Source organism: Cetorhinus maximus, chromosome 10, assembly GCF_964194155.1.
Source record: "Cetorhinus maximus chromosome 10, sCetMax3.hap1.1, whole genome shotgun sequence".
Taxonomy (NCBI): Eukaryota; Metazoa; Chordata; class Chondrichthyes; order Lamniformes; family Cetorhinidae; genus Cetorhinus; species Cetorhinus maximus.
Window position 1 is genome coordinate 23,621,175 of NC_135888.1, and position 24,693 is coordinate 23,645,867.

Genomic DNA, 24,693 nt, shown 5'->3' on the forward strand with positions numbered 1-24,693 from the left:
ATTTCAGATTCATAATGTGCAGAAATGACAGGGGATGGGTGAATTTTAATTGGTCTTTATAACCAAGTTATAAGGCTGCTTTATATTAAAGTGTGCCTGAGAGCAGGTTATTGATTGGATTGATATGACAGGCCAGCATTTAGCCTTCCACTGTACCTTTCAACTCTGCGTTTTTGATATTTTGTGAAATAGTTTTGGGCTGGAGAAACAAGCCAAATATCCCAAAATGTCAGAGTATAGATCACCACAATTTAAATTTACCCTGAGATTTCCTTAACTGGCCAAGCCTTCTAAGAGGCACTTATTGACATTAGAAGGAATAAAAATAATGTAACAGTGGTTCTCAAACTGGGATCCACAGACCCCTGGAGGTCCATAGAGACTTTTCAGGGGGTTTGCAAAATATTGAGAAACAGGAGGTGGGAGTGGAGAATGGTCTGTGAAGTGCAGCGCAGAGAGGGCTGGCAGTCTCACCTAGGAGGAACGGTGTGTCAGAATAAACAGACTCTGCAATAAGAAGCAGACACACCCCATCTCTTTGATGTTGGTAAGTAACTGTTCACTTAAAAGCATTATTAAAACACTTCCAAAGCAGCACATACGTAGGACTATTATATTAAATTGGCGGTGGGGGGAGAATGCCTACAATTCCTCCTTTTGAGGTTTAGGAGGAGGGTGGGGTAAAAAGGAAATCTCTGAATTCACACGGCTGAGACACCAATTCCATCACGATTACAGTCAGCTCATCCTGACTGATCTGGCCAAGTTAAATATCTATGAGAACAGACCTATTTTTAAAATGAGAGGTTTATTTCAGAGTTACACACTGATTAACCTTATCCATGCAGGGTTAAGGTGTCACTTCAATAGCAGTATACGTCTGGTTCCAGAAGTTGACAGTGTCATAGCGAAGCCGTTGCTTGATGGAGTTCATGTCGATGTCCTTGTTAATTTCCAGGTACTGGGTGTACGTTGATGTGTAAGGGATCCATGAAGTGGGCACTTTAGATTCACCCCTACCCGGATCACTGAAAGACAAAATAGATTGTCATTGCTGCATACGTTCTGAACCACTTGCATTTGTACAGCACCTTGCTACATCTGAAACATCTCAAAGCACTTCAGAGATTACATTGTACAGTTACGTAGGCAATTGCAGTGACCATTCTGTGAAAAGCAAGATCCCACAACTACTGTTTGTGACGGAGGATGGAGCATTGGCCAGGGGAATACCCTGCTACTCTTTAAATTAACTTAGTGATCCTGTTCCAGTGCTTTAGGTGACATTAAATGTTGCATCTGAAGTACAGCAACTCCAACAGTGCAGAACTCCTTCAGTACTGCACTGACCTATTTGCCTGGGTTTTGAAACCACAACCTTCTAACTCAGGCAAAAGTGCAACCAATTAGGACAAGCTGAGACCCAAATTAGGAAGGTAGTGGTTCTTGGACCAGCCCTGTCTAATTCTCAAATGGTTAGTGACTGGATGTCTGGGGCTATCCTCACTTCTGGGAATGAGGCGTGTATCAGACGAGACCTGCAAAGCGAGAACTAGGAACAAAAGGACACTTTAGTATTTGGTGGGATGTGAGTGTCGCTGGCAGGGCCAGCATTTGTTCCTCATCCCCAATTGCCCTTGACCTGATATCAATATAACCGTGGCTATCACTCTTGCCTCTGAGTCAGCAGCTAATGGGTTCAAGTCTCATTCCAGAGACTTGAGCACAACAATCCAGGCTGACACTCCCAGTGCAGGTCTGAGAGTGCTGCCCTGCCTTTTGGATGAGACATTAAACTGAGGCCCCAATCTGCCCCCTCAGGTGGACGTAAAGGATCCCATAGCTCCATTTTGACAAGGAGCAGGGGCAATTTCCCTGGTGGTGCGGACTGATATTTATCCCTTAACCAATATTACAAAAATAGACTATCTGGTCATTATCACATTGTTTGTGGGAGCTTGCTGTGCACAGGTTGGCTGTTGCGTTTATCACCCTACAAAAGCATTTCTTTGGCTATAAAGTGTTTTTGGGCATCCAAAGGCTGTGAAAAGTGCTGTAGAAATGCAAGTTTCTTTTATTCTGTTTCCTTACCCAGTGTGAGCAAAATTGGTCCAGTACGCAATTATATGTCTTGAAACAACTCTGTCCCTTGGCCGGTATCCAAGTGGAGTAGCAAATGGTTTTCCAAAGACATATTGGAGGTCATCGGCATGATCAGCTCCCATCCATTTGGGATATATAGGAGCCCGGGAGGGGTAGGAAAACAAGTAGCTGAATGTCTTGGCTCCCCTGTGAAGAAAGGTGTGCGGAAAGGAAGGAGAAGAAATGATAAGGTGAGAAAATGTAAGCACAGATCAAAAATATGGAAGGAAAATCTCAATTAAAGTGTTGTTAAACACAGATTTTAAAACTATGTTACATAGGATTTACACAGAAAAAGACTGCTTGGCCCAAATGATCTGTGCCGGTGTTTTATGTTCTACATGAGTCTCCTCCTACTTTACCACATCTCAACCCATCCTTCTCTTCCTCATGTACTTATCAAGCCTCCCTTGGATGAACAGCTGCTGTAGGGGCTACTTGTTCTAACCATTCGCATCCACTATTTCCTGATGTCAGCTGTGGGGAGGTATTCAGCAATGGCCAGAAACTTCCAGACAATGAGGGAAAAAGTCAAAGAGACGGACAGCGCTGGCTGTGTTTGTACTGTACATTAGAGCAGCCCTGCCGAGGAACTAGAAGGAATAAAAACAATTCCAAAGAAGAGTCATATTGAACTGGAAATGTCAACTCTGTTTCTCTCTCCACAGATGCTGCCAGACTTGCTGGGTTTTTCCAGCACTTTCTGTTTTTATTTTAAATTTCCAGCATCTGCAGTATTTTGATTTTATAGACGAGACCCTGTCCATTCAACTGAACAGTACAGGGAGACCCCAGGCAAGAAAAGAGTAGAGAATAACCTTTTTTTTAAAAAAAGTCAAAGAATGGCTTTCAAATAAAATATAGTCTTCCTGTGGAAGTATGTAGATATGATAATCCAAGAGTGTGCTGTGTTACTGGACCAGTGTTGAGTAGATCTCATGCCCAATGGGACATCCTCCTCTCCCTCATATAGTGGTACAGCCTGATAATCCCCACTTCCACCCCACATCTCACCATTTGGGCACAGAAGATGTGACACTAGATGGAAATGCCTGTTAAGTAACTTACTGAGCATGCTGAGAATGAAGATCAAGAGCCAATTGTGTGGGAACCAAGAAGAGAACATCTGTCTCCAGCTCCACTACTGTCTTTTTAATGGTCACTTGACTTGGATCGGTAGGCCAGTCCTTGGTGTATTGCGCATAAGTTAAGTTGGCACCTTTTTCACCTTTGTCTATGGTCAGACCTCGAATCAAATTATACAAGTCGCTCCTGGAGATACCAAAAAAAAATTCAAGTTCAAGGATATGATGTGGACACTTTTCTCCCCAAGCATACACACATGAACAAGGAGCAGGAGTAGGCTATTTGGCCCCTCAAGCCTGCTCCACCATTTAATAAGATCATGGCTGATCTGATAGTAACAAATCTGCATCCCACCTACTCCCAATAACCTATTACCCCCCTTGCTCACCAAAAATGTATCCACCTCTGCCTTAAAAATAGTCAAAGACTCTGCTTCTACCACCTTTTCAATATGAGAGTTCCAAAGACACAACCCTCAGAAAAACAATTTCACCTCATCTCTGTTTTAAATGGGTGACCCCTAGTTCTAGATTCTCCCACAAGAGGAAACATCCTCTCCACATCCACGATAAATTAATAATTTTTTTCAAGTGTTGGATTTGCAATCTTAGAATAGGTTTTTAATTTTTAATTCATTATTGGCCATAGCACCATCTTCTACAACCATCTGTCCAGCCCCTCTCTGTATTCTTTGGCTCCAAAATGGAATGGATGTGTCTAACAAAAGTGTGCGGTAGATTTTTTCCTAAACATGTGGCCTGGTATTCAGGGAAATCATGTCACTCAGAATGGCATTTATTTTCATTTAAATTAATATTTTTAACTTCCGCCAATCTGATATTTTATCGTCTTTGTCTCAGTTTCCCTGGTGAACCATTTGAGTCAGCTGCAATGAGACAGGAGGGAAAGGTTGTAAACCCATTCCTGTTCCCCGCACTGTAGTACTGAATTAGCTTGCTAACAAGTCCTTATAGAGTCATTACAGGAGGCCAATGAGTCTATGCTGCCTCTCTGTAGAGCAATCCAATCAGTCCCCGCTCTATCCCCATAGCTCTGCAAGTTTATTTCCCTCAAGTGCCTTCTGAATTTCCTTTTGAAATCATTAATCATCTCTGTTTCCACTCCCCTCATAGGCAATGGGTTCCAGGTCATTAATACTCGTTGTGTAAAAATGTTCTTCCTCACATCCACCCTGCATATCTTGCCCCAGATCCTTAAATCTCTGCCTCCCAGCCCTTGTACCATCAGCTAATGGGAACTGCTTTTCTTTCTGGAGAGGGTGCAGAGGAGATTTACCAGAATGCTGCCTGGGCTGGAGGATCTGAGCTATGAGGAAATATTGGATAGGCTGGGGTTGTTTTCCATGAAGCAACGAAGGTTGAGAGGGGACCTGATAGAGGTGTGTAAGATTATGAGGGGCATAGATGGGGTGGATAGGAAAGCACTTTTTCCATTAGTAGAGGGGTCAATAACCAGGGGCCATAGATTTAAGGTAAGAGTTGGAAGGCTAAGAGGGGAGTTGAGATTTTTTTCACCCAGAGGGTGGTGGGAGTCTGAAACTCTCTGCCTGAAGGGGTGGTTGAGTTAGAAACTCTCATAACATTTAAGAAGTATTTAGATATTCACTTGTGTTGCCATAGCCTCCAGGGCTATGGGCCAAGTGCTGGAAAATGGGATTAGTGTAGTCAGATCTTTGCTGGGCAGCACAGACATGATGGGCCGAATGGCCTCCTTCTGTGCTGCAGACGCCTATGAGTCTATTATTAGGGAAGGGAAAGAAGTGCCTTAAGAACAACATTAGAAAGTAACACACTCAATTAAATAAGCTTTGTCCCGTACGGGTAGGTCTTTCCTAGCCCAGCCTGATTGATTGAATGAACGTCGAAGCCAGCAAAAATATGTCCATCCATATTGTTAACACCGGCGATATAATCGATACCAGCAGCGTTGCGATAGAGCTCCTTTGGCTCATCAGGAATAAAGTCTCCATCGATGACTGGAGACCACACCAGCTGGAATACTAACGGAGCTACAAGATAAAAAAAAATGGAATCAGTCAGTTCTGCTCTCTGTCTTCAGTGTAAAATAATAAAGTGAATTTACTCCCAGCCTGACAGAGAATTGCCTCCATATCAGGGGTTTTTTCAGGCAGTCTTGTCTTCTGTCTTTATAGCTTGCTTCAAAAGGCAATGGTCGCTAGGGGAAACCCAATAACAACTTGCCCTTTCCATGGACCTCTCCCATGCAGAGACATCTCAAAGCATCTGACAAGACAGTGGAAACAAACAGCAAACAGAGCAGAAGTGAAGAAAAGGGAGAAGGGTCAAAGCACTTGTATGCCCAAAGAATAGTGAAAATGTGCAATTCGCTACCACATGGTGCAGTTGAGGTGAATAGCATAAATGCATTTAAGGGGAAGCTGGATAAATACATGAGAAAAGAATAGAGTGAGATGTAGTAAAGTGAGAGGAGACTAGTGCAGGACATAAGCAATGGCAGGTTGGGCCAAATATCCTGTCTCCATGCTGTAAAATTTATCAAATAAATTGTCCCAAGGAAAGGTTTTAAAGATAGTGTGGAGGTGGGGAGTGTAGAGCAATTTCCAGAGGGGAGAGGCAATGTTACCATTGCATCAAATCCTCTTTAACAAACTCCTACAAAAACAACATTTCTGAGGGGCTGCATTTTGCTCAACTATAATGAGTATGCAGAGGTAGATTGTGATTAGTCAAGGGAAAATCTCATTGAGTGACCAATCCCATTGCTTCTTGCAGCCCTGTGTTTAGACCGCTAGGAACTCTCAACATATCACAAGAGTGGTCCTTTCAACATGGCTCCATGCATTGGGTTCAGGTCAGTATGTTTACAGTTTATTTCATGCACATCAAGCAGTTTTAGTCAACCTCATTCTCCATTCTATTGACTCAGACTGGCTCTCTGCAACCCCCATACACTATTGCTTAGGTGGAACAATGGGACAGTCTACACAGCAAGTGAAGGTACAGAGCAGCTGCTCTGACAAATACAACTTCATATACTTATACAAATAATGGACACGCAACACTTCGTCATATCAGTAGGTTATCTTGCTTGACTCGAACAAAATAACTTGTTTGTGAATTCTAAACTTGAGTCTGGCAAATGCTTTTCCCCCCTCCCCCCATCTCATAACTATTTGTTTAAAACGTACACTGCCTGTCAGTGACTGTTTCTGCCTCTGTTTTTATCTCCCTGAGGAGGAGAACCTATGCTTGCCAACCTGTGCCGAGTGCCCAGGATCCAAGAATCACTCAAGGTTATTGGTTATTGAGACAGGCTAATTAATTGTTTATCGTTTTCAGTCTTGGGGAGAAGCAACTTCAATCCCCAGCCATTTCCAGTTTAACCACCTTTCAAGTACTTTTCTTTATAGACTTAGTGAATACATTTTGATTTGAAGACCCAAGGTTTTAAACGCAATACATTTCCAAATCTTTTCTGTGGAAATATGTTCAAGTGTTTTGAAGAGGAACATTCACATCATCCCTTCATGTATCTTACTTTCCAAGTTTGTGAGCTTCAAGGGAATAGCCAGAGTGACAGCTTTGGGGTCTGTGATCTTCAGACAGGCCACCATGGCAGCTGGGTCATCTCTTGGACAGCCGACTTTCTGAGCAACCTGAAAGATACCAAACCAGGGAAGCACCCACAATCAGTATCACACCCATTAGCAGTTCCTCACTTTTGGCAGACAGTTCCCTTACCAAACAGACTCAGGTCAAACACTCTCCATTCAGCCTGAGAATGTACCTTGGAGCTAAACCCTGTGGACTACTGTGAATATTTTTCATTTCCAGCATCAATCATGCTGGAGGTCGTGCAAGATTTCCACTTTGTGTCACATTATGGACATTCCTGTGGTATTGGGGCACTTCTGGGCCAACAACAACCTTTATGGCTATGGAGAGACTGGTGTCTGTGCCCCAAAAGTATAGTCTGTGTTTGAAACCAGGTCTGAAAGCTAGGCCCAGGTCCAAGCCATTGAAGGCTAACATGCAGGTGCAGCAAGCAATTAGGAAGGTAAATGATAAGTTGGCCTTCATTGCAAGAGGATTCGAATATGGGAGGAAGGATGTCTTGCTGCAATTGTATAGAGCCATGGTGAGACCACGCCTGGAGTAGTGTGTACACTTTTAGTCTTCTTACCTAAGGAAGAATATACTTGCCATAGAGAGAGTGCAATGAAGGTTCATCAGACTGATCCCTGGGATGGCGGGATTGTCGTATGAGGACAGATTGAAGAGACTGGGCCTACATTCTCTAGAGTTCAGAAGAATGAGAGATGATTTTGGATGATAGGCAGATTTTGGAAAGATGTAAAAGCAATAGGGTTGTTGTGGTGGGTGATTTTAACTTTCCCTATATTGACTGGGAATCACTTAGTGCTAGGGGTTTGGATGGTGCAGAATTTGTAAGGTGCATCCAGGAAGGCTTCCTGAGACAATATGTAAATAGTCCAACTAGGGAAGAGGCAATACTGGACCTGGTATTAGGGAATGAACCCGGCCAGGTGGTCGAAGTTTCAGTAGGGGAGCGTTTCGGGAAAAGTGACCATAATTCAGTAAGTTTCAAGGTACTGGTAGATAAAGATAACAGGAGACCTCGGGTTAAGGTGCTTAATTGGGGGAAGGCTAATTATAACAATATTAGGCAGGAACTGAGGAATCTAGACTGGAGGCAGATGTTTGAGGGCAAATCAACAACTGACATGTGGGGGGCTTTCAAACGTCAGTTGATAAGAATTCAGGTCCGGCATGTTCCTGCTAGGATGAAGGATAAGTATGGCAAGTTTCAGGAACCTTGGATAACGAAGGATATTGAGAGATTAGTCAAAAAGAAAAGGGAAGCATTCATAAGGTCTAGAAGGCTGGGAACAGATGAAGCCCGTGGAGAATATAAAGAAAGTAGGAAGAAACTTAAGCAAGGAGTCAGGAGGGCTATAAGGAGTCATGAAAAGTCATTTGCAACCAGGATTAAGGAAAATCTCAATGCTTTTTATACATATGTAAAAAGCAAGAGGGTAGCCAGGAAAAGGGTAGGCCCACTCAGGGACAGAGGTGGGAATCTGTGTGTGGAGCCAGAAGAAATGGGAGAGATACTAAATGAGTACTTCTCATCAGTATTCACCAAAGAGAAGGACTTAGCGGTCGATTTGTCTATGGAAGAATGTGTAGATAGCTTGGATCATGTTGAGATCAAAAAAGAGGAGGTGTTAGGCGTCTTGAAGAATATTAAGGTGGATAAGTCCCCAGGGCCAGATGGGATCTACCCCAGAGTACTGAGGGAGGCAAGGGAGGAGATTGCTGGGGCCTTGCCAGAAATCTTTGTATCCTCACTGGCTATGGGTGAGGTCCCAGAGGACTGGAGAATGGCCAGTGTTGTTCCATTGTTTAAGAAGGGTAGCAGGGATAATCCAGGAAATTACAGGCCAGTGAGTCTTATGTCAGTAGTAGGGAAATTATTGGAGAAGATTCTTCGTGACAGGATTTACTACCATTTGGAAGCAAATGGGCCTATTAGTGAGAGGCAGCATGGTTTTGTGACGGGGAGGTTGTGTCTCTCTAACTTGATCGAGTTTTTGAGGAAGTGACAAAGATGATCGACGATGGAAGGGCAGTGGATGTTATCTACATGGATCTCAGTAAGGCCTTTGACAAAGTCCCTTATGGCAGACTGGTACAGAAGGTAAAGTCGCATGGGATCAGAGGTGAGCTGGCAAGATGGGTACAGAATTGGCTTGGTCATAGAAGACAGAGGGTAGCAGTGGAAGGGTGCTTTTCTGAATGGAGAGCTGTGACTAGTGGTGTTCCTCGGGGATCAGTGCTGGGACCTTAGCTGTTTGTAGTATACATAAATGATTTGGAGGAAAATGTAACTGGGCTAATTAGTTTGTAGACGACACTAACTATGAGATAGTGAAGAGGATTGTCAAAGGATACAACAGGATATAGATCGGTTGGGGACTTGGGCAGAGAAATGGCACATGGAGTTTAATCCGGACAAACACGAGGTAATGAAAGGTCTAATACAGGTAGGAATTATACAGTAAATGGCAGAACCCTTAAGTGCATCGACAGGCAGAGGGATCTGGGTGTACAGGTCCACAGATCACTGAAAGTGGCAACGCAGGTGGATAAGGTAGTTAGGAAGGCATATGGCATGCTTGCCTTCATTGTCAGGGGTATTGAGTATAAAAGCTGGGAAGTCATGCTGCAGCTGTATAGAACCTTGGTTAGGCCACACTTGGAATATTGCACGCAATTCTGGTCGCCACATTACCAGAAGGATATGGAGGTGTTGGAGAGGGTGCAGAGGAGGTTTACCAGGATGCTGCCTGGTCTGGAGGTTATTAGCTATGAGGAGAGGTTGGAGAAACTCGGATTGTTCTCACTGGAGGGACGGAGATTAAGGGGCGACTTGATAGAAGTTTACAAAATTATGAGTGGCGTGGACAAAGTAGATAGTCAGAAGCTTTTTCCCAGGGTGGAAGAGTCAATTACTAGGGAACACAGATTTAAGTTGAGAGGAGAAAACTTTAGAGGAGATGTGCGGGGCAAGTTTTTTTGCGCAGAGGGTAGTGAGTATCTGGAATTCACTGCCAGAGGAGGTGGTGGAAGCAGGTACGATAGTGGTTTTTAAGAGGCAGCTTGACAAATACACGAATAGGATGGGAATAGAGGGACACGGAGCCTGGAAGTGCAAAATGTTTTAGTTTGACAGGCAATATGATTGGCACAGGCTTGGAGGGCCGAAGGGCCTGTTCCTGTGCTGTACTTCTCTTTGTTCTTTGATCTCATTGAAACTTACAAAATTGTTACAGGGCTCAACAGCCTAGATGCAAGAAGGATGTTTCCCCTGGCTGTTGCTGTGGTAGGGGGGGCGGTCTGGCATCAGGGGACACAGTCTCAGCATAAGAGGTAGGCTATTTAAGACTGAGATGAGGAGGAATTTCTTCACTCAGAGGGTGGTGAATCTTTGGAATTCTCTACCCAGAGGGCTGTGGAGGCTCAGTATTGAGTAGATTCAAGATTGATAGATTTCTAGTTATTAAAGATATCAAAAGATATGGAGATGGTGTGGGAAAATGGCGTTAGGGTAGAAGATCAGCCAGGATCTAATTGAATGGCAGAACAGTCTCGAGGGGCTGAATGGCCCACTCCTGCTCCGATTTTCTCTGTTCCTATGTTTGAGTGGTGAACAGAAACTTTACGAATTTACAGTGCTACCCAAGCTCCCCCCCGCCAGTTTGACATCTCTTTTTGGAGACCTGACGCTTGTCAGACACCAGCTTGAACAGCCAGAGAGGCAAACTGCTTCTCAGGTATTTCCACTTTGAACACTGGCCCACCCCGATCCAACTCCGCCCACATCAATTTGCCATTTACTCAATTCTTAACTTCTGAAAGAGAATTTATTGAGTGTCATCTCTGTTCACCGCAGCTGCACTGACCTGTTGTGCCCAGTGCATGGGGTTTCTCTGAATTGTCCAGGCACATGTGGCTACCCCACTCTGTGAAATTGCTCGTTTTATTAGTCCTTTATTATACGGTGACAAGGTCTGTGAAAGAAAGTAGAAACATTGTCAGAAAGAGATACATTGGTTCAATTTGAAGGATACATTCATTGAAGATCTTTTTCAATGCAGGAGAGAGTTTGGAGTTTGTCTTTGAGGTGTGTTCACAAGACCCACATTGAACAGCTCTAACATAGTACAGCGGCTTAGATTCAGCATACAAATCAGGCCTTGGAAAAGTGCTGCAGCATCAGTGTGGAATTTCCAGTTTCCTGTGTGGCAGCGGTGGCTCAGTTGGTAGCATCCTTACACCTCAGCCACAAAGTTGCCAATTCAAGTTCCAATCGGGGACATCAGCATAAAAGTCAAGGCTGACTCTCCAGTGCAGTACTGAGGAGTGCTACACTGTTGGAAGGGGCCATTTCAAATGAAATGTTAAACTGAGGCCCTCATCTGCTCTCAGGTGACACAAAAAAATTTCCCTTGGCACTATTTTGAAGAAGTGCAGGGAAGTTCTCCCTGGTGTCCTGGCCAATATTTATGCCTCAATCAACATCACAAAAACAGGTGATCACATTGCTGCTTGTGGGATCTTGCTGTGTACAAACTTGCTACAGAAGAAATACGGAATTGAGTAAAATCAACACCAAAGTGGGATCTACAGTTAAGTAGAGGGGACCAATGGTCTCCTGTGCTAAAATAATTCTATTCCTGAAGTAACTCACCTGGAGATACAGCATTGCCTTATTCTGGAGGTACAGCTCACTGATTCACTCTACAGGTAGTTTCATGGCCCCCCTCCATTTGTCCTCAAATATCTTGTTGAATTAGTCATTCCCTTTGAACCTTGGGGCAGTGAGTGTCAACTAGCTATTCACCTGTGCAAACCATCACAGGCAAGCCTGATCCCATCACCAATTCCAGCAAGGATAACGATGAACAATTGCAACCCTGACCAATTTCATTACCCCTCTCTCCCCAGGGTCACTGAACCTAATTGTAACAGCATCACTGCTGTTCCACCTCAGATGAGCTAACAGTACAGATCGTGACTGAATCTCAGGCCTGCTCCGATCCCCCGCATCACCTGTTCACATCTTCACATCACACTTGAGAGTTACCTGGAGGGAGACACTCGAGCCTCCTGCTGACTCTCCAAAGAGGGTGATTTTATTTGGGTCCCCACCAAACGCGGCAATATTTCTCTTCACCCAACTGATGGCCATTTGCTGGTCCCACAGACCTTGGTTACCTGTTTACCACAACAAACAACCCCGATAAACAATACAGCACACAGAAATACTGCACCATGACAGAGAGAGCACAGTATAGAACAGAGAACACAATATGGCATAGAGTATGGTGTGGCACAGAGGCTTTTTCTGCAAAGCAAGTGGCAGAATAGCGCAAATCGACCAGCAAGTTCTGAAGATTCAGAACTCATGGGTTACCTCTTAATCCCCTGAACTTGCTGGCCAACTTGCACATTAACAATGGGGTGCATTGTGAATACATCAGCACTTTTCTAGGAAGATTTAGGCTTTTTACTCATCTCCACCTTTCTGATTGATGACAATGGGTTACTGATTGGCAGCTGAGAATTCTGGCCAGCGGCCCCATCTGAAATATCAGCCTCTTCAGATGTTGGCCAACCTGCTGTCTGCTTCCAACCTTTTGTGTTTTTATTTCAGATTCTCAGTCTTCCCCATGATTGCCATCTGTTGATATCCCCACACATTCAGGGATCTGTACATTTGCTCCACACAGGCATGGCTCCAATTGCAGCGCATACAACGGTTTTAGTGGCACTAATCGCTGACCGTGCATCATCCTGGTGACTATTACAACAGCAACCTGCAGCTATATAGTGTCTTTAATGTAGTGAAATGTCCCAGAACGTCACAGCAATGATTTTCAAACAAAATTTGACACCGAGCCACATGAGGAGATTGTTAGAACAGGTCTCCAAAAGCTTGGTCAAAGGTAGCTTCTAAGGATCGTCTAAAAGGAGGAGAGAGAGGTGGAGAGGTTTATGGAGTGAATTCCAGCACTTAGGGCCCAGGCAACTGAAGGCACGCCCGCCAATGGTGGAACAATTAAAACTGGGGTTGTGCACAGGCCAGAATTGGAGGAGCGCTGATACCTTGGAAGGTCTTATGGCTGAAATAGATTACAGAGCTGGGGAGAGGGCGAGGCCATTGAGGGATTTGAAAATTAAGGTGAGAATTTTTTAAAATCGTGCCTTTGCCGGACTGGGAGGCAATGCCGGTGAGCGAGCTCAGGAGGGTGATGAGTAAAAGGATTTGACACAAATATAATAAATTGTAAATATGTTGCTTAATTCAGTTATGAAGATGTTCTGATTAATATGTTGTTTGTATTATGTATGGAAGAGGTCAGAATTGTAAATGGTACTTGATTGTACTGTTTGCAGCTATGAAGAAGCTAAAGGGTTAAAAATTTTAAAAAGGCGTGCGCTTTCCACAGGAGCTTCTGCCTGCTGGTTTGGTGCCAAACACGGACCTTTGCATCACATGAATGGCAAACAGTACAAGAAGGTCGCCAGCGAATCTGGGGTTAGATGGCCAGGCTACATGTAGTCAAGGGGTCAGGCAATCAGGTCACATGTATGCATGGGGGTGATGTGTATAACTGCACATAGGCAGACCTGGGGAGGGATTTGATAGGGTGACCAGGCGTCCCAGATTTGCGGGGACAATCCTGTTTTTAATTAATTGCCCCGGTCCTGAAAAATTCCTAAAACCAGTTCAACTGTCCCGGTTTTCACCATTTTCCTTTTTGTTAAATATAAGCCAGGGCTGGGGGGGAGAAAATCGGTGTGAAATTTCGTCCCTCCTGTAAACAGCCATCACATCGCATTGTATTGCATGCCATGGACCAGTATCCCACCACCCCCTCGGCATCTCCAAGGGAGTTGTCACTATCTTTTTGGTGCCAGTGGTTCCATTGCCAATGACGCCTTTTAAACAATCTACAAAATAGGGTCGCTGACTGTGGTTGGACATAGGCTGGGAGGTGTCCTCACATAACTTCCCACGGTCAACTGCCCCACCCCCAGACTCCTGCCATTGGTCATCCAACATGTCAATCATCATGGAGTCCCACCTTCTATGGCTTTTCAATGTATCCTGGTTTTGACTTTTGAAAATCTGGTCACCCTTGACCTTGAGGACCTCAGCACATAGGAGGAGAAGCTAGAGAAGAGAAGACATCGAAGAGAACTGAGGACAACATCATCTTCATTCAGGCAGCTTCAAGGAGCAAGGATTGAAAGCAGCTTAACTTATTGTTAAGCAGGGAGGTTCTGATAAACTTAGATAAAACACTGGTTAGACCTCAGCTGGTGTATTGCGCACAGTTCTGGGCGCCACACTATAGGGAGGATGTGAACGCATTGGAGAGAGTGAAGAGGTTTACAAGAATGGTTCCAGGGGTAAGACACTTCAGTTATGAGGAAAGATTGGAGAAGTTGGGACTGTTTTCCTTGGAGAGGAGAAGGCTAAGAGGAGACTTGGTAGAAGTTTTCATAATCACAAGGGGTCTGGACAGAGTAGATAGAGAGAAACTGTTCCTGCTTGTAAACGGATTGAGAACCAGAGGACACAGTTTTAAAGTGTTTTGCAAAAGAAGCAAATGCGAGGTGAGAAAAACTTTTTCACACAGCGAGTAGTTCGGGTTTGGAATGCACTGCCTGGAAGTGTGGTGGAGGCAGGTTCAATTGAGGCTTTCAAGAGGACATTGGATGACTAAATAGAAACAATTTGCAGGGTTACGGGGAAAAGGCAGGAGATTGGCACTAAGTCAAAATGCTCAAGAGAGCCGGTGCAGACATGATGGGCCAAATGGCCTCCTGCACAGTAACAATTCTGTGACCCTGTTAAGTATTTTTGTTCAATCATCTACTTAATAAATTGTTAACTTGTTGCACTGAAATTCAGAGAAGGCAGTGGTGTAGTAGTATTGTCACTGGGCTAGTATTCCTGAGACCCAGTGTAATACTTTGGGGCAGATAGTGGAATTTGAATTCAATAAAAATCTGGAATTAGAAGACTGATGATGACCATGAAACCATTGCCGATTGTAAAAATCCATCTGGTTCACTAATGCCCTTTAGGGAAGGAAATCTGCCATCCTTACCCAGTCTGTCCTACATGTGACTCCAGACCCACAGCAGTTAACTCTTAACTGCCCTCTGGCCAAAGGCAGTCAAGGATGTGCAATAAATGCTGGCCTAGCCAGTGATGCCCACATCCCATGAACAAATAAAAAATTATCATCTGTTTCCATTTTATCTTGTCCCAAGAACTCAGTTAAGCTCAGGGGATCTTACACTAACCTGGTGCATTGGCATCTCCTGTGCTTAGGAAGCCCAAAGGGCCAACCCGATAGTTGAAGGTGACAACGATCACTTTACCACGGGATGCGATCTCCCTACCATCATACAGGTAGTTGTTCAGGAAGTTGGCTCCTTGTGCCGCTCCCATCAGGAAACCCCCTCCATAAATCCAGATCATGACTGGCAGATTAGTGGACACTTGAGAAGGGGGAGAAGCAGTTTGTATATTGTTACAAAAGCAAAATACTACAGATGCTGGAGATCTGAAATATTTAAGGCTCAGCAGGTCTGGCAGCATCTGTGGAGAGAGAAGCAGATGAATGTGTCAGATCGATGACATCTTGTCTTGCAAGAGGTCATCAATCTGAAACGTCAACTCTGTTTCTCTGTTCACAGAAGCTGCCAGGCCTGTTGAGTATTTCTAGCATTTTCTGTTTTTATTTTAGTTTATTCACTGCATCTGAACAATGAGGTTAAAACCATTGTAACAACAGATGATTAAAAGCATTCAGATTATATGTATTGATGTTTACAAATAAGCTCAGAGAACCCCTTTACCATCACCTCGTTCATACTCTGAAAACTTTTGTTTTCATTGAGTTTTTTGCTGAGAGGAATATTAGTGGTACACAGTCTTAAACTTTCACCGGCCTATATCAACATGAAACACTCCTAGGACAGGTACAGCACGGGATTAGTTACACAGTAAAGCTCCCTCTACATTGTCCCCGTCAAACACTCCCAGGACAGATACAGCACGGGGTTAGATACAGAGTAAGGCTCCCTCTACACTGTCCCCATTAAACACTCCCAGGACAGGTACAGCACGGGGTTAGATACAGAGTAAAACTCCCTCTACACTGTCCCCATCAAACACTCCCAGGACAGGTACAGCATGGGGTTAGATACATAGTAAAGCTCCCTCTACACTGTCCCCGTCAAACACTCCCAGGACAGGTACAGCATGGGGTTAGATACAGAGTAAAGCTCCCTCTACACTGTCCCCATCAAACACTCCCAGGACAGGTACAGCACGGGGTTAGATACAGAGTAAAGCTCCCTCTACACTGTCCCCATCAAACACTCCCAGGACAGGTACAGCACGGGGTTAGATACAGAGTAAAGCTCCCTATACACTGTCCCCGTCAAACACTCCCAGGACAGGTACAGCACGGGGTTAGATACAGAGTAAAGCTCCCTCTACACTGTCCCCATCAAACACTCCCAGGACAGGTACAGCACGGGGTTAGATACAGAGTAAAGCTCCCTCTACACTGTCCCCATCAAACACCCCCAGGACAGGTACAGCACGGGGTTAGATACCGAGTAAAGCTCCCTCTACACTGCCCCCATCAAACACCCCCAGGACAGGTACAGCACGGGGTTAGATACAGAGTAAAGCTCCCTCTACACTGTCCCCATCAAACACTCCCAGGACAGGTACAGCATGGGGTCAGATACAGAGTAAAGCTCCCTCTACACTGTCCCCATCAAACACACCCAGGGCAGGCATAGCATTGGTTAGATATAAACTGAAGTTAAATAGGACTTCTGATGCAATGGTTTCTGAATTAGGGTTATAACAGTGAGGCATATTGGGACTCAGGGGATGAATACATGTCTGCTTCAGACAGGGAACAGGAATTCCTGATGTGGGAGGTGGAATGGTGGGAGGATTTATGATTCAGTTAAAGACACATTACTGTAATGGTGTAGGCGGCGCTTAACTCTGTATCTAGCCTGTCATGTACTGGATCTGGCAATGCTCAATGTCATCCCGAACAGCAGAAAGTGCAAGAAGCATCACTTCTCAACACTGACATTATTGATTTCTATTGACAAGTACAAAACTTAAGTATATACATTTCTTAAAGAACTAATGGAGGGAAAAGAACAGCGAAGCATTTTCCTAAAATTGATGCAAGGAGGGACATTAATGAGGAGGTTGAGTGATACAGTGGGTGGTGTCCTTGCCTCTGAGCCAGAAGCTCAGGATTTGAGTCCCACTCCAGGACTTGATGGCCAAGGAAGATACGTTCATAACATGGCCCAACAGTTTGATTATCAGCCTGTAAATCCTTCCAACACACGCCAATAACAGACAGTAAGAATGGAGATATTCCTGGTCAGTCACGTGATGGGAAGAAAGTTGGAGCCTCAACCATCCAGATCCAAAGCTCTGGGCTACAACATCAACGTAAAAAGTGCGTGTTGCCACAGTAACTTGGAGTCTGAGTGAACTGTAACACACACCACTAGCAATGTTACTCAGCTGGGTACAGTTTTAAGATGTGTTTTATTTTTTGCCATTGTTTTGTACCTTCTTTCCCATGAGGGACCCAGATGTTCAGGTAGAGACAATCTTCACTCCCAAAGACAGTATCCTGTGAAAAGATGGTCTGCAAACATCTGGGTTTGAAATCATTGGCTTTCAGAACATCTGGTAACGAACACAAGCACCAGGAGTTAGTAGAAAGAAAGAAAAACTTGCAAATATGAGGCATCTTTGACAAGCCTCAGGACGGGATGCTTTGGGATAAAGCAGCTTACATCCAATGATGTCCTTCTGAAGTGTCATCACTGTTTTGTGATATAGGAAAAGAGAACTGTAAACAGCATTCATTTGACTCAGTCCATAACAAGCTCAGGAAGACCACATATAACAGCAAGTTTGATTTGAGCAACTCTCAATCGATCTGAAACATTAACTCTGTTTCTGCCTCCACACTGGCTGCCAGACCTGCTGAGTATTTCCAGCATTTTCCGTTTATATTTCAGATTTCCAGCATTTGCAGTATTTTGCCTTTGATTGGAGCAGGACTGATTGAGTGGGGAAGGGGTGGGTGGGGGGTTGGAATCAGAGATGAGTCATTGATAAGAGCATACTTTTCAATTAAATACCACTTAAAGGGTTAAATTTTGTCTCGTTTACACTCCTGTGAAGCACCTCGGGACACTTTATTATGTTAAAGGTGCTAAAGAAATGCAAATAATTGTTGCAGATTTATTCTGCTGCTCACTGATCTGTTAGCCAGATAAGGTTAGGGAATGTTTTATTTTTAGCTGTTATGACTTGAAATCCTGGACCAGGAGCAATGGTGGAAGCAGAATCTATAACAGCTTTTAAACGGAGTGTGGACAAATACAACAACAACATATTTATATAGCACCTTTAACATAATAAAATGTCCCAAGTGCTACACAGGAGCATTAGAAAACAACATTAGTTACTGAGCCACAGAGGGTGCTATTGGGTAGGTGGCCAAGAGCTTAGTCAAGAGAGAGATTTTAAGGACCATCTTAAAGGAAGAAAAGGAGAGTCTTATGAAAGGATTTCCAGAGCTTAGGGCCTAGTAAACTGAAGGCACAGCCACCAGTAGTGGAGCAACTAAAATCAGGAGTGCCCAAGAGACCAGAATTAGATGAACATAGAGCTCAGAATTACCTGATAAGAAAAAAATGTGGAGTTGAGAGGAAAGGAGTGGAAATGGATAAATCTCTCAGAAAACAAACACAGGCATGATGGTCCAAATGGCCTACATATACACTGTAAGAGTCAATGATCTGCTAACACTGATATTTACAGGTCATTGCTAACTAAGTTTCCTCTTAAGTCCAACCTTAAGTTGACTCTACACTTTGGTTCTTTTCCCTTCCATTCCTCACTTACCCCCAGACAGCTTTTCGAGCTCTGCAGACAAACTTGGTTCAATCCTCTTCGCCCTCTGCACCCACACTTCCAGCGAGGATCACTACCCAGAAATCAGGTACAACACACCTGCCTGGTTCTTGCACTTCCTAGCCCAATGGAGGTCAGCCTGCTTGGTAACAAAGTGGGGATCAAGTCTGGGTCCAATCAACACTGTAAGGCTTGTCAGTGCATTGGGTCAATGAGGGAGGAGGAGGAGCAGGCATCACTCTTTAGGAGTTTTGCCCTTTGTCAAGTTCTCTCTGAAAGAGAGAACTTGCATTTATATAGCACCTTTCACAACCTCAAGATATCTCAAAGCACTTTACAGCCATTGAAGTACTTTTCAAATGTGGTCCCTGTTGTAAGGTAGGTGAGAATAGATAAATAGTGGCTGAGAAAGCACAACAACTTCTCATCTCTTTTGCAAAATAGCGGTTAAGGAATCTTTTATGCCCACCTGAGATGGCATCTTGGTTTAACATCTCATCCAAAAAATGGCATCTTTGACAGTGCAGCACTCTCTCATTTCTGCACCAGGATAGTCAGCTGAGATTTTGCACTCATGTCTGGAGTGGGGACTTAGCTGGATTTCGTGCTTAAGACCCTGGACTGGGAATTGAACTAACAATCTTCTGATTCCAAGGTGGAACTGCTACCAACCGAGTTGTAAACCAGTTAGCTGAGTTTAAGAGCATTCAGGATAACTCTGATTTTCTGACTTCTCTGGCCTCCACTCAGTGCCTCCTTACACTGCTGCGACTGGCTACTTCAAAGGACAGTGTGCAGTATTTTCTATCCATTTTAAGTGAAGACAAAGGCAAATAAGGGAAAGGAAATGAGTTACCAGACCATCCGGGATGGGGTTCCGCTTTCTCAAATCGCTTTGGAGTTGCCGCAAAAGGAATCCCTTTGAAAATATCTAACGACGCGAAAAACCCATCTCGTTTATTGGTTCCTTCCACACGACCACCTTCAGTTTCCACCACGCCCAGCTACAGGAAAGGAGAGAGACAGAGCATCAGAGACGGAGAAAGAGTGAAGCAGATAGGGAGACTGAAGGGAGAGATTCAGGGAGAGAGAGAGATACTCGAGCAAGAAAATCAGTGAAAGCAGAGAAAAGAAGAAAGACAGAAACAGGACAGGTAGGGCACGGGGTTAGATACAGAGTAAAGCTCCCTCCACACTGTTCCCATCAAACACTCCCAGGACAGGTACAGCACAGGGTTAGATACATAGTAAAGCTCCCTCCACACTGTCCCCATCAAACACTCCCAGGACAGGTACAGCACGGGGTTAGATACAGAGTAAAGCTCGCTCCATACTGTCCCCATCAAACACTCCCAGGACAGGTACAGCACGGGGTTAGATACAGAGTAAAGCTCGCTCCATACTGTTCCCAGCAAACACTCCCAGGACAGGTACAGCACGGGGTTAGATACAGAGTAAAGCCCCTCCTACACTGTCCCCATCAAACACTCCCAGGACAGGTACAGCATGGGGTTAGATACAGAGTAAAGCTCCCTCTACACTGTCCCCATCAAACACTCCCAGGACAGGTACAGCATGGGGTTAGATACAGAGTAAAGCCCCTCCTACACTGTCCTCATCAAACACTCCCAGGACAGGCACAGCACAGCGATAGAATCATAGAATGGTTACAACACAGATGGAGGTCTTTCAGCCCATCACGTGTGCCCTGGCCCTTTGCAGGTGCAATTCCACTAGTCTTCTCCCTGTACCCCGGAACATTTTTCCTTTTCAGATAATGGTCCAATTCTCTTTTGAAAGCCTCAATTGAATCTGCCTCCACCACAGTCCCAGGCAGTGCATTCCAGATCCTAACCACTCACTGCAGAAAAAAGATTTTCCTCATGTCACCATTGCTTCTTTTGCTAATCACCTTAAATCTGTGTCCTCTGGTTCTCGATCCTTCCACTAATGGGAGCAGGCTCTCCCTACCTACTCTGTCCAGACCCCTCATGGCTTTGCAAACCTCTATCAAATCTCTTCTCAACCTTCTCTCCTCCACGGGGAACACTCCCAATTTCTCCAATGTATCTACCTACCTCATCCCTGGAACCATTTTCTCATGATACAGAGTAAAGCTGCCTCCAATGTGTCTGAACATGCTCTAACACAATAGAGGAGACTCCCTCCAGTAGCAATATGGTACTGAGATTTCCCAGCTGTTCCTGTGTTTTCTCGGAGGCTAATTTGTGCTGAGCGACAGGTTGTTTTATGTGCGCATAACCTGAGCCAAACGGGTCTGCCCCAAACCCGTTACACGAAGCGCCTCTGACTTTCACTCATCTGTAAGTTGAAACCAAATTCATCTTGGAGAAAGGACAATGCGCCAACTGACCTCGCCCTCACTCCCAAATCACTGACTAGCGGACAGTGCGCTGTGTCTCACCGTGACCTTTGCTGCAGCCCTGAAGATGCAACTGCTGAGCACAAGGCACAGCAACGTCCAGCAAGCCATTTCTCAGAGGTATACACTCAGGATCCGAGCTCCTCACATATATATCCATAACTTGCAGCTAAATGCTGCCAAGGTTGGTCTGTTTATTCTAGTAGACAAGCCTATCTTAATGACATTATTTAACATGGGTAGACATTTGTTTCATCAAAGCAAGACTGGCTTTCAAGGTCAGCTTAACAACACATGGCCAATAAACAGATGTTCAGTAAACAGAGATAAAAACAAAAAACTACTGCGGATGCTGGAAATCCAAAACAAAAACAGAATTACCTGGAAAAACTCAGCAGGTCTGGCAGCATCGGTGGAGAAGAAAAGAGCCGACGTTTCGAGTCCACATGACCCTCCAACAGAACTGAGTGTAGTTAGGAGAGAGGTGAAATATAAGCTGGTTTAAGGTGGGGGGCAGGGGGAGAGAAGTTGAGGGTGGGGTGGTTGTGGGGATAAGCAAGCAGTGAGTGGAGCAGATAATCAAAAGGTGTCACAGACAAAAGGATCAAAGAGGTGTTGAAGGTGGTGATATTATCTAAGAAAAGTGCTAATTAAGAATGGATGGCAGGACACTCAAGGTACAGCTCTAGTGGGGGTGGGGTGGAAAGACTGACAAGGTATTAGCTGTAGATTTAAAAATAATGGAAATAGGTGGGAAAAGAACCCCTCTCCTAACTACACTCAGTTCTGTTGAAGGGTCATGTGGACTCGAAACATCGACTCTTTTCTTCTCTACCGATGCTGCCAGACCTGCTGAGTTTTTCCAGGTAATTCTGTTTTTGTTCAGTAAACAGGCTGCTTCCTGCAGGAATATGGTGATCTTCTACATAGGCAGGCGACATGGTAAATAGAACGGGAAACGTTCACTCAGAAAATACCTGATATTAAATCATAGGGACATAGAAGAGCACAGGGCTAAAGTAGTGAAAGGCAAATTTGACACTGATATCAGGAATGTCCTCTTAGAATACCAGATTGATCGATGCTTGGATGTCCAAATTTGAAGTGAAATACTGGGATAATTTAAAAACTAGGGAAGTGTGAACAAGCTGGGACTATTTTCTCTATAAAGATGAGATTGAGACTTGACTTGATAGCAGTCAAAAATTATAAAGGGGTTCAATAGGATAGACTTAGCATTGCATGAGCAGAAATTTCCTTGGGGAAACTGAAGCCCTGGACTTTGGCCTCTACCACAAACTCAATTTTCTAGCCCTCGACGCCAACCCCCTCCCTGGCCACTGTCTGAGGCTGAACCAGACCATTCACAGCCTCTGTGTCCTCTTTGATCCAGTGCTGATCTTCTGACCCCCATGTCCTCTCCATCATCAAGACTACCTACTTCGACCTTTGTAACATCATCTATCTCCAGCCCTGCCTCAGCCCATCTGCTGCTGAAAACCTTACCCCATGCATTTACCTCCAGACTCAACACCAATTTTTCCTGGTTAGCCTCTCATCTTTCACTCTTCATAAACTTGAATTCATCCAAAACTGCCCTTTCCTAACTTGCACCAAATCCTATTCATCCATTACCCTGTGCTCTCTAAACTACATTGGCTCCCAGTCTGGCAACACCGCAATTTTAAATTTATCATTGTGTTTGAATTCCTCAATGTCCTTGCCCCTACCTCCTACAGCCCCACATATGTCCAAGAACATTATGTTCCTCTGATTGTGGCCTATTGTACATCCCCAATTTTCATTGTTCCACTGTTGGGAGCTGTGCCTTTAACATGCCTAAGCCCTAGAAAAGATTTAATAAGAACGTTCAGAAAAATGGACAAGTTCTAAGGCGTAAAGGACCAATATTCTATACTCCAAAGGTGTTGAATGGTGGGATTCATTCACCAACCACCTCATTATTAAAAAATTACTTCAATTATGCTCATCTAGTTCATTGCCACCTGTTCACAGCCTGACACCAGTACCCAAGCAGAGCGTGAGACAGAGCCAGACTCTCAATCACACCAGCTCGAGGCTCAGCCTTTAGGGAGCAGGATTTTCCTGAGCTGGAGCCAATCTTATTTGGCATCAATGACGGTATTATAATTTGATCTAAGTCCACCTTGATGGTTCCACAACAGTGCAGTGTACTGTAGTTCAGTAAGTAGCACTTTTGTCTTTTGTTGTGGGTTCAAGTTCCATTCCAACTGGATCTCAAATATTCCATGGCCACTGTTTTGAAGAAAAGCAGATTTTCATCTTAGTGCATTGGCTAATATTTATCCCTCAACAAGCTATTAGTCAGGATATCTGGTCATTATCTCATTGTAATTTGTGGAAGCTTGCCCTGTGCAAAATTTCTGTCCTTTTTCCTACAGCAGTGACTACACTTCTAAACACTTATGGGTTGTAAAGCACCTTAGGGTGTCATGAGGTTCTGAAAGGCACAATAAAAATGAAAGTTCCTTCTTACTTTCCAAGGTGGTTTCAGCTCATTCTATTTTTCATTATGGAATATGAACATCACCAGCATTTATTTCCCTTCCCTAATTGCAGGAGGACATTCAGCCCATCGTGTTTACCCTGGTTCTCTGAAAGAGCTAGTCACTTAATCCCACTTTCCCAGATTTTTTCAAATACCTCTTTTATTTTCCTTTATGAAATATTTATCCACTACCCTTTTAGAAGCTATTATGGATTCTGAAATAGCATGACACAGCTGTCCGATATCACTACACTGCTACATTTCCTAATGTGCAAGGGGCCACTGCTGGCTGCCAGGTCCTGTCCATATTATAATAGTTTCAAAGGTGGTAAATGTATAAATAAGGCTTTTCACTGTTGCAGGTTGAATGCGTGTCTTGCTCAAGCATAAACGAGATGCAATGGAAGAACTGGAAGCTTGGAAGTGGATGAGCTGTGATTTGAGACAGATCAAAAAGCAATTTATTGTCACATCTTCCACTAGCGACTTGATATATGGAACTTCCAGGTAGTGTTACCTTTCCAGGTTCATTTTAACATGTCATTCTCATGTTTGGGTAATAAAAGCAAAATATTGCGGATGCTGGAAATCTGAAATAAAAACAGAAAATGCTAGAAAAACTCAGGAGGTCTTGACAGCATCCGTGGAGAGAGAAACAGAGTTAATGTTTCGAGTCCATGTGACTCTTCTTCAGAGCTAAAGAGAAGTAGAAATAGGACGAAATTTATACTGCTTAAGGGGGGTGGAGCAGGTGGAGCTGGATAGAAGGCCAGCGACAGGTGGGGGCAAAGGAGAGATTGACAAAGATGTCATGGACAAAAAGACTAAGGTAGTGTTAAGGGCTAAAGAATTTGCTGATAGTGGCATAAAGGCAAGAAAGCAGTTGCGTAGTGGTAATGATTTTATATAAGGCTGGAAGATTTCTCCTCTCCAGTATGGTCATGATCCATTGCTTGCCTGCAGC

The 24,693-nt window shown here is 44.2% G+C and overlaps 1 protein-coding gene across 1 annotated transcript; it reads right to left on the bottom strand.

Moving 5' to 3' along the window:
- Nucleotides 1-424: 424 nt before the first annotated feature.
- On the bottom strand, nucleotides 425-17,716 carry LOC144685552 (bile salt-activated lipase-like). Its single transcript, XM_078550177.1, has 10 exons — nucleotides 17,688-17,716; nucleotides 17,458-17,577; nucleotides 15,138-15,335; nucleotides 11,902-12,032; nucleotides 10,718-10,825; nucleotides 6,769-6,886; nucleotides 5,068-5,257; nucleotides 3,211-3,414; nucleotides 2,092-2,289; nucleotides 425-1,028 (listed from the first exon to the last, which is right to left on the bottom strand). Exons 1-10 carry the CDS (start codon nucleotides 17,713-17,715, stop codon nucleotides 851-853), a joined length of 1,473 nt encoding a protein of 490 aa, XP_078406303.1. The 5' UTR covers nucleotide 17,716; the 3' UTR covers nucleotides 425-850.
- Nucleotides 17,717-24,693: the final 6,977 nt, after the last annotated feature.

Excerpts from the sequence above, each read along its gene's own strand:
- LOC144685552 (XM_078550177.1), bottom strand. The coding sequence starts at position 17,715 with ATGACACTTCAGAAGGACATCATTGGAT. Across the intron at positions 2,290-3,210 it reads CTTCATTCTCAGCATGCTCA|GGGAGCCAAGACATTCAGCT; the intron begins GTAAGTTACTTA and ends CTTTCTTCACAG. Across the intron at positions 1,029-2,091 it reads ACCAATTTTGCTCACACTGG|TGATCCGGGTAGGGGTGAAT; the intron begins GTAAGGAAACAG and ends TTTGTCTTTCAG.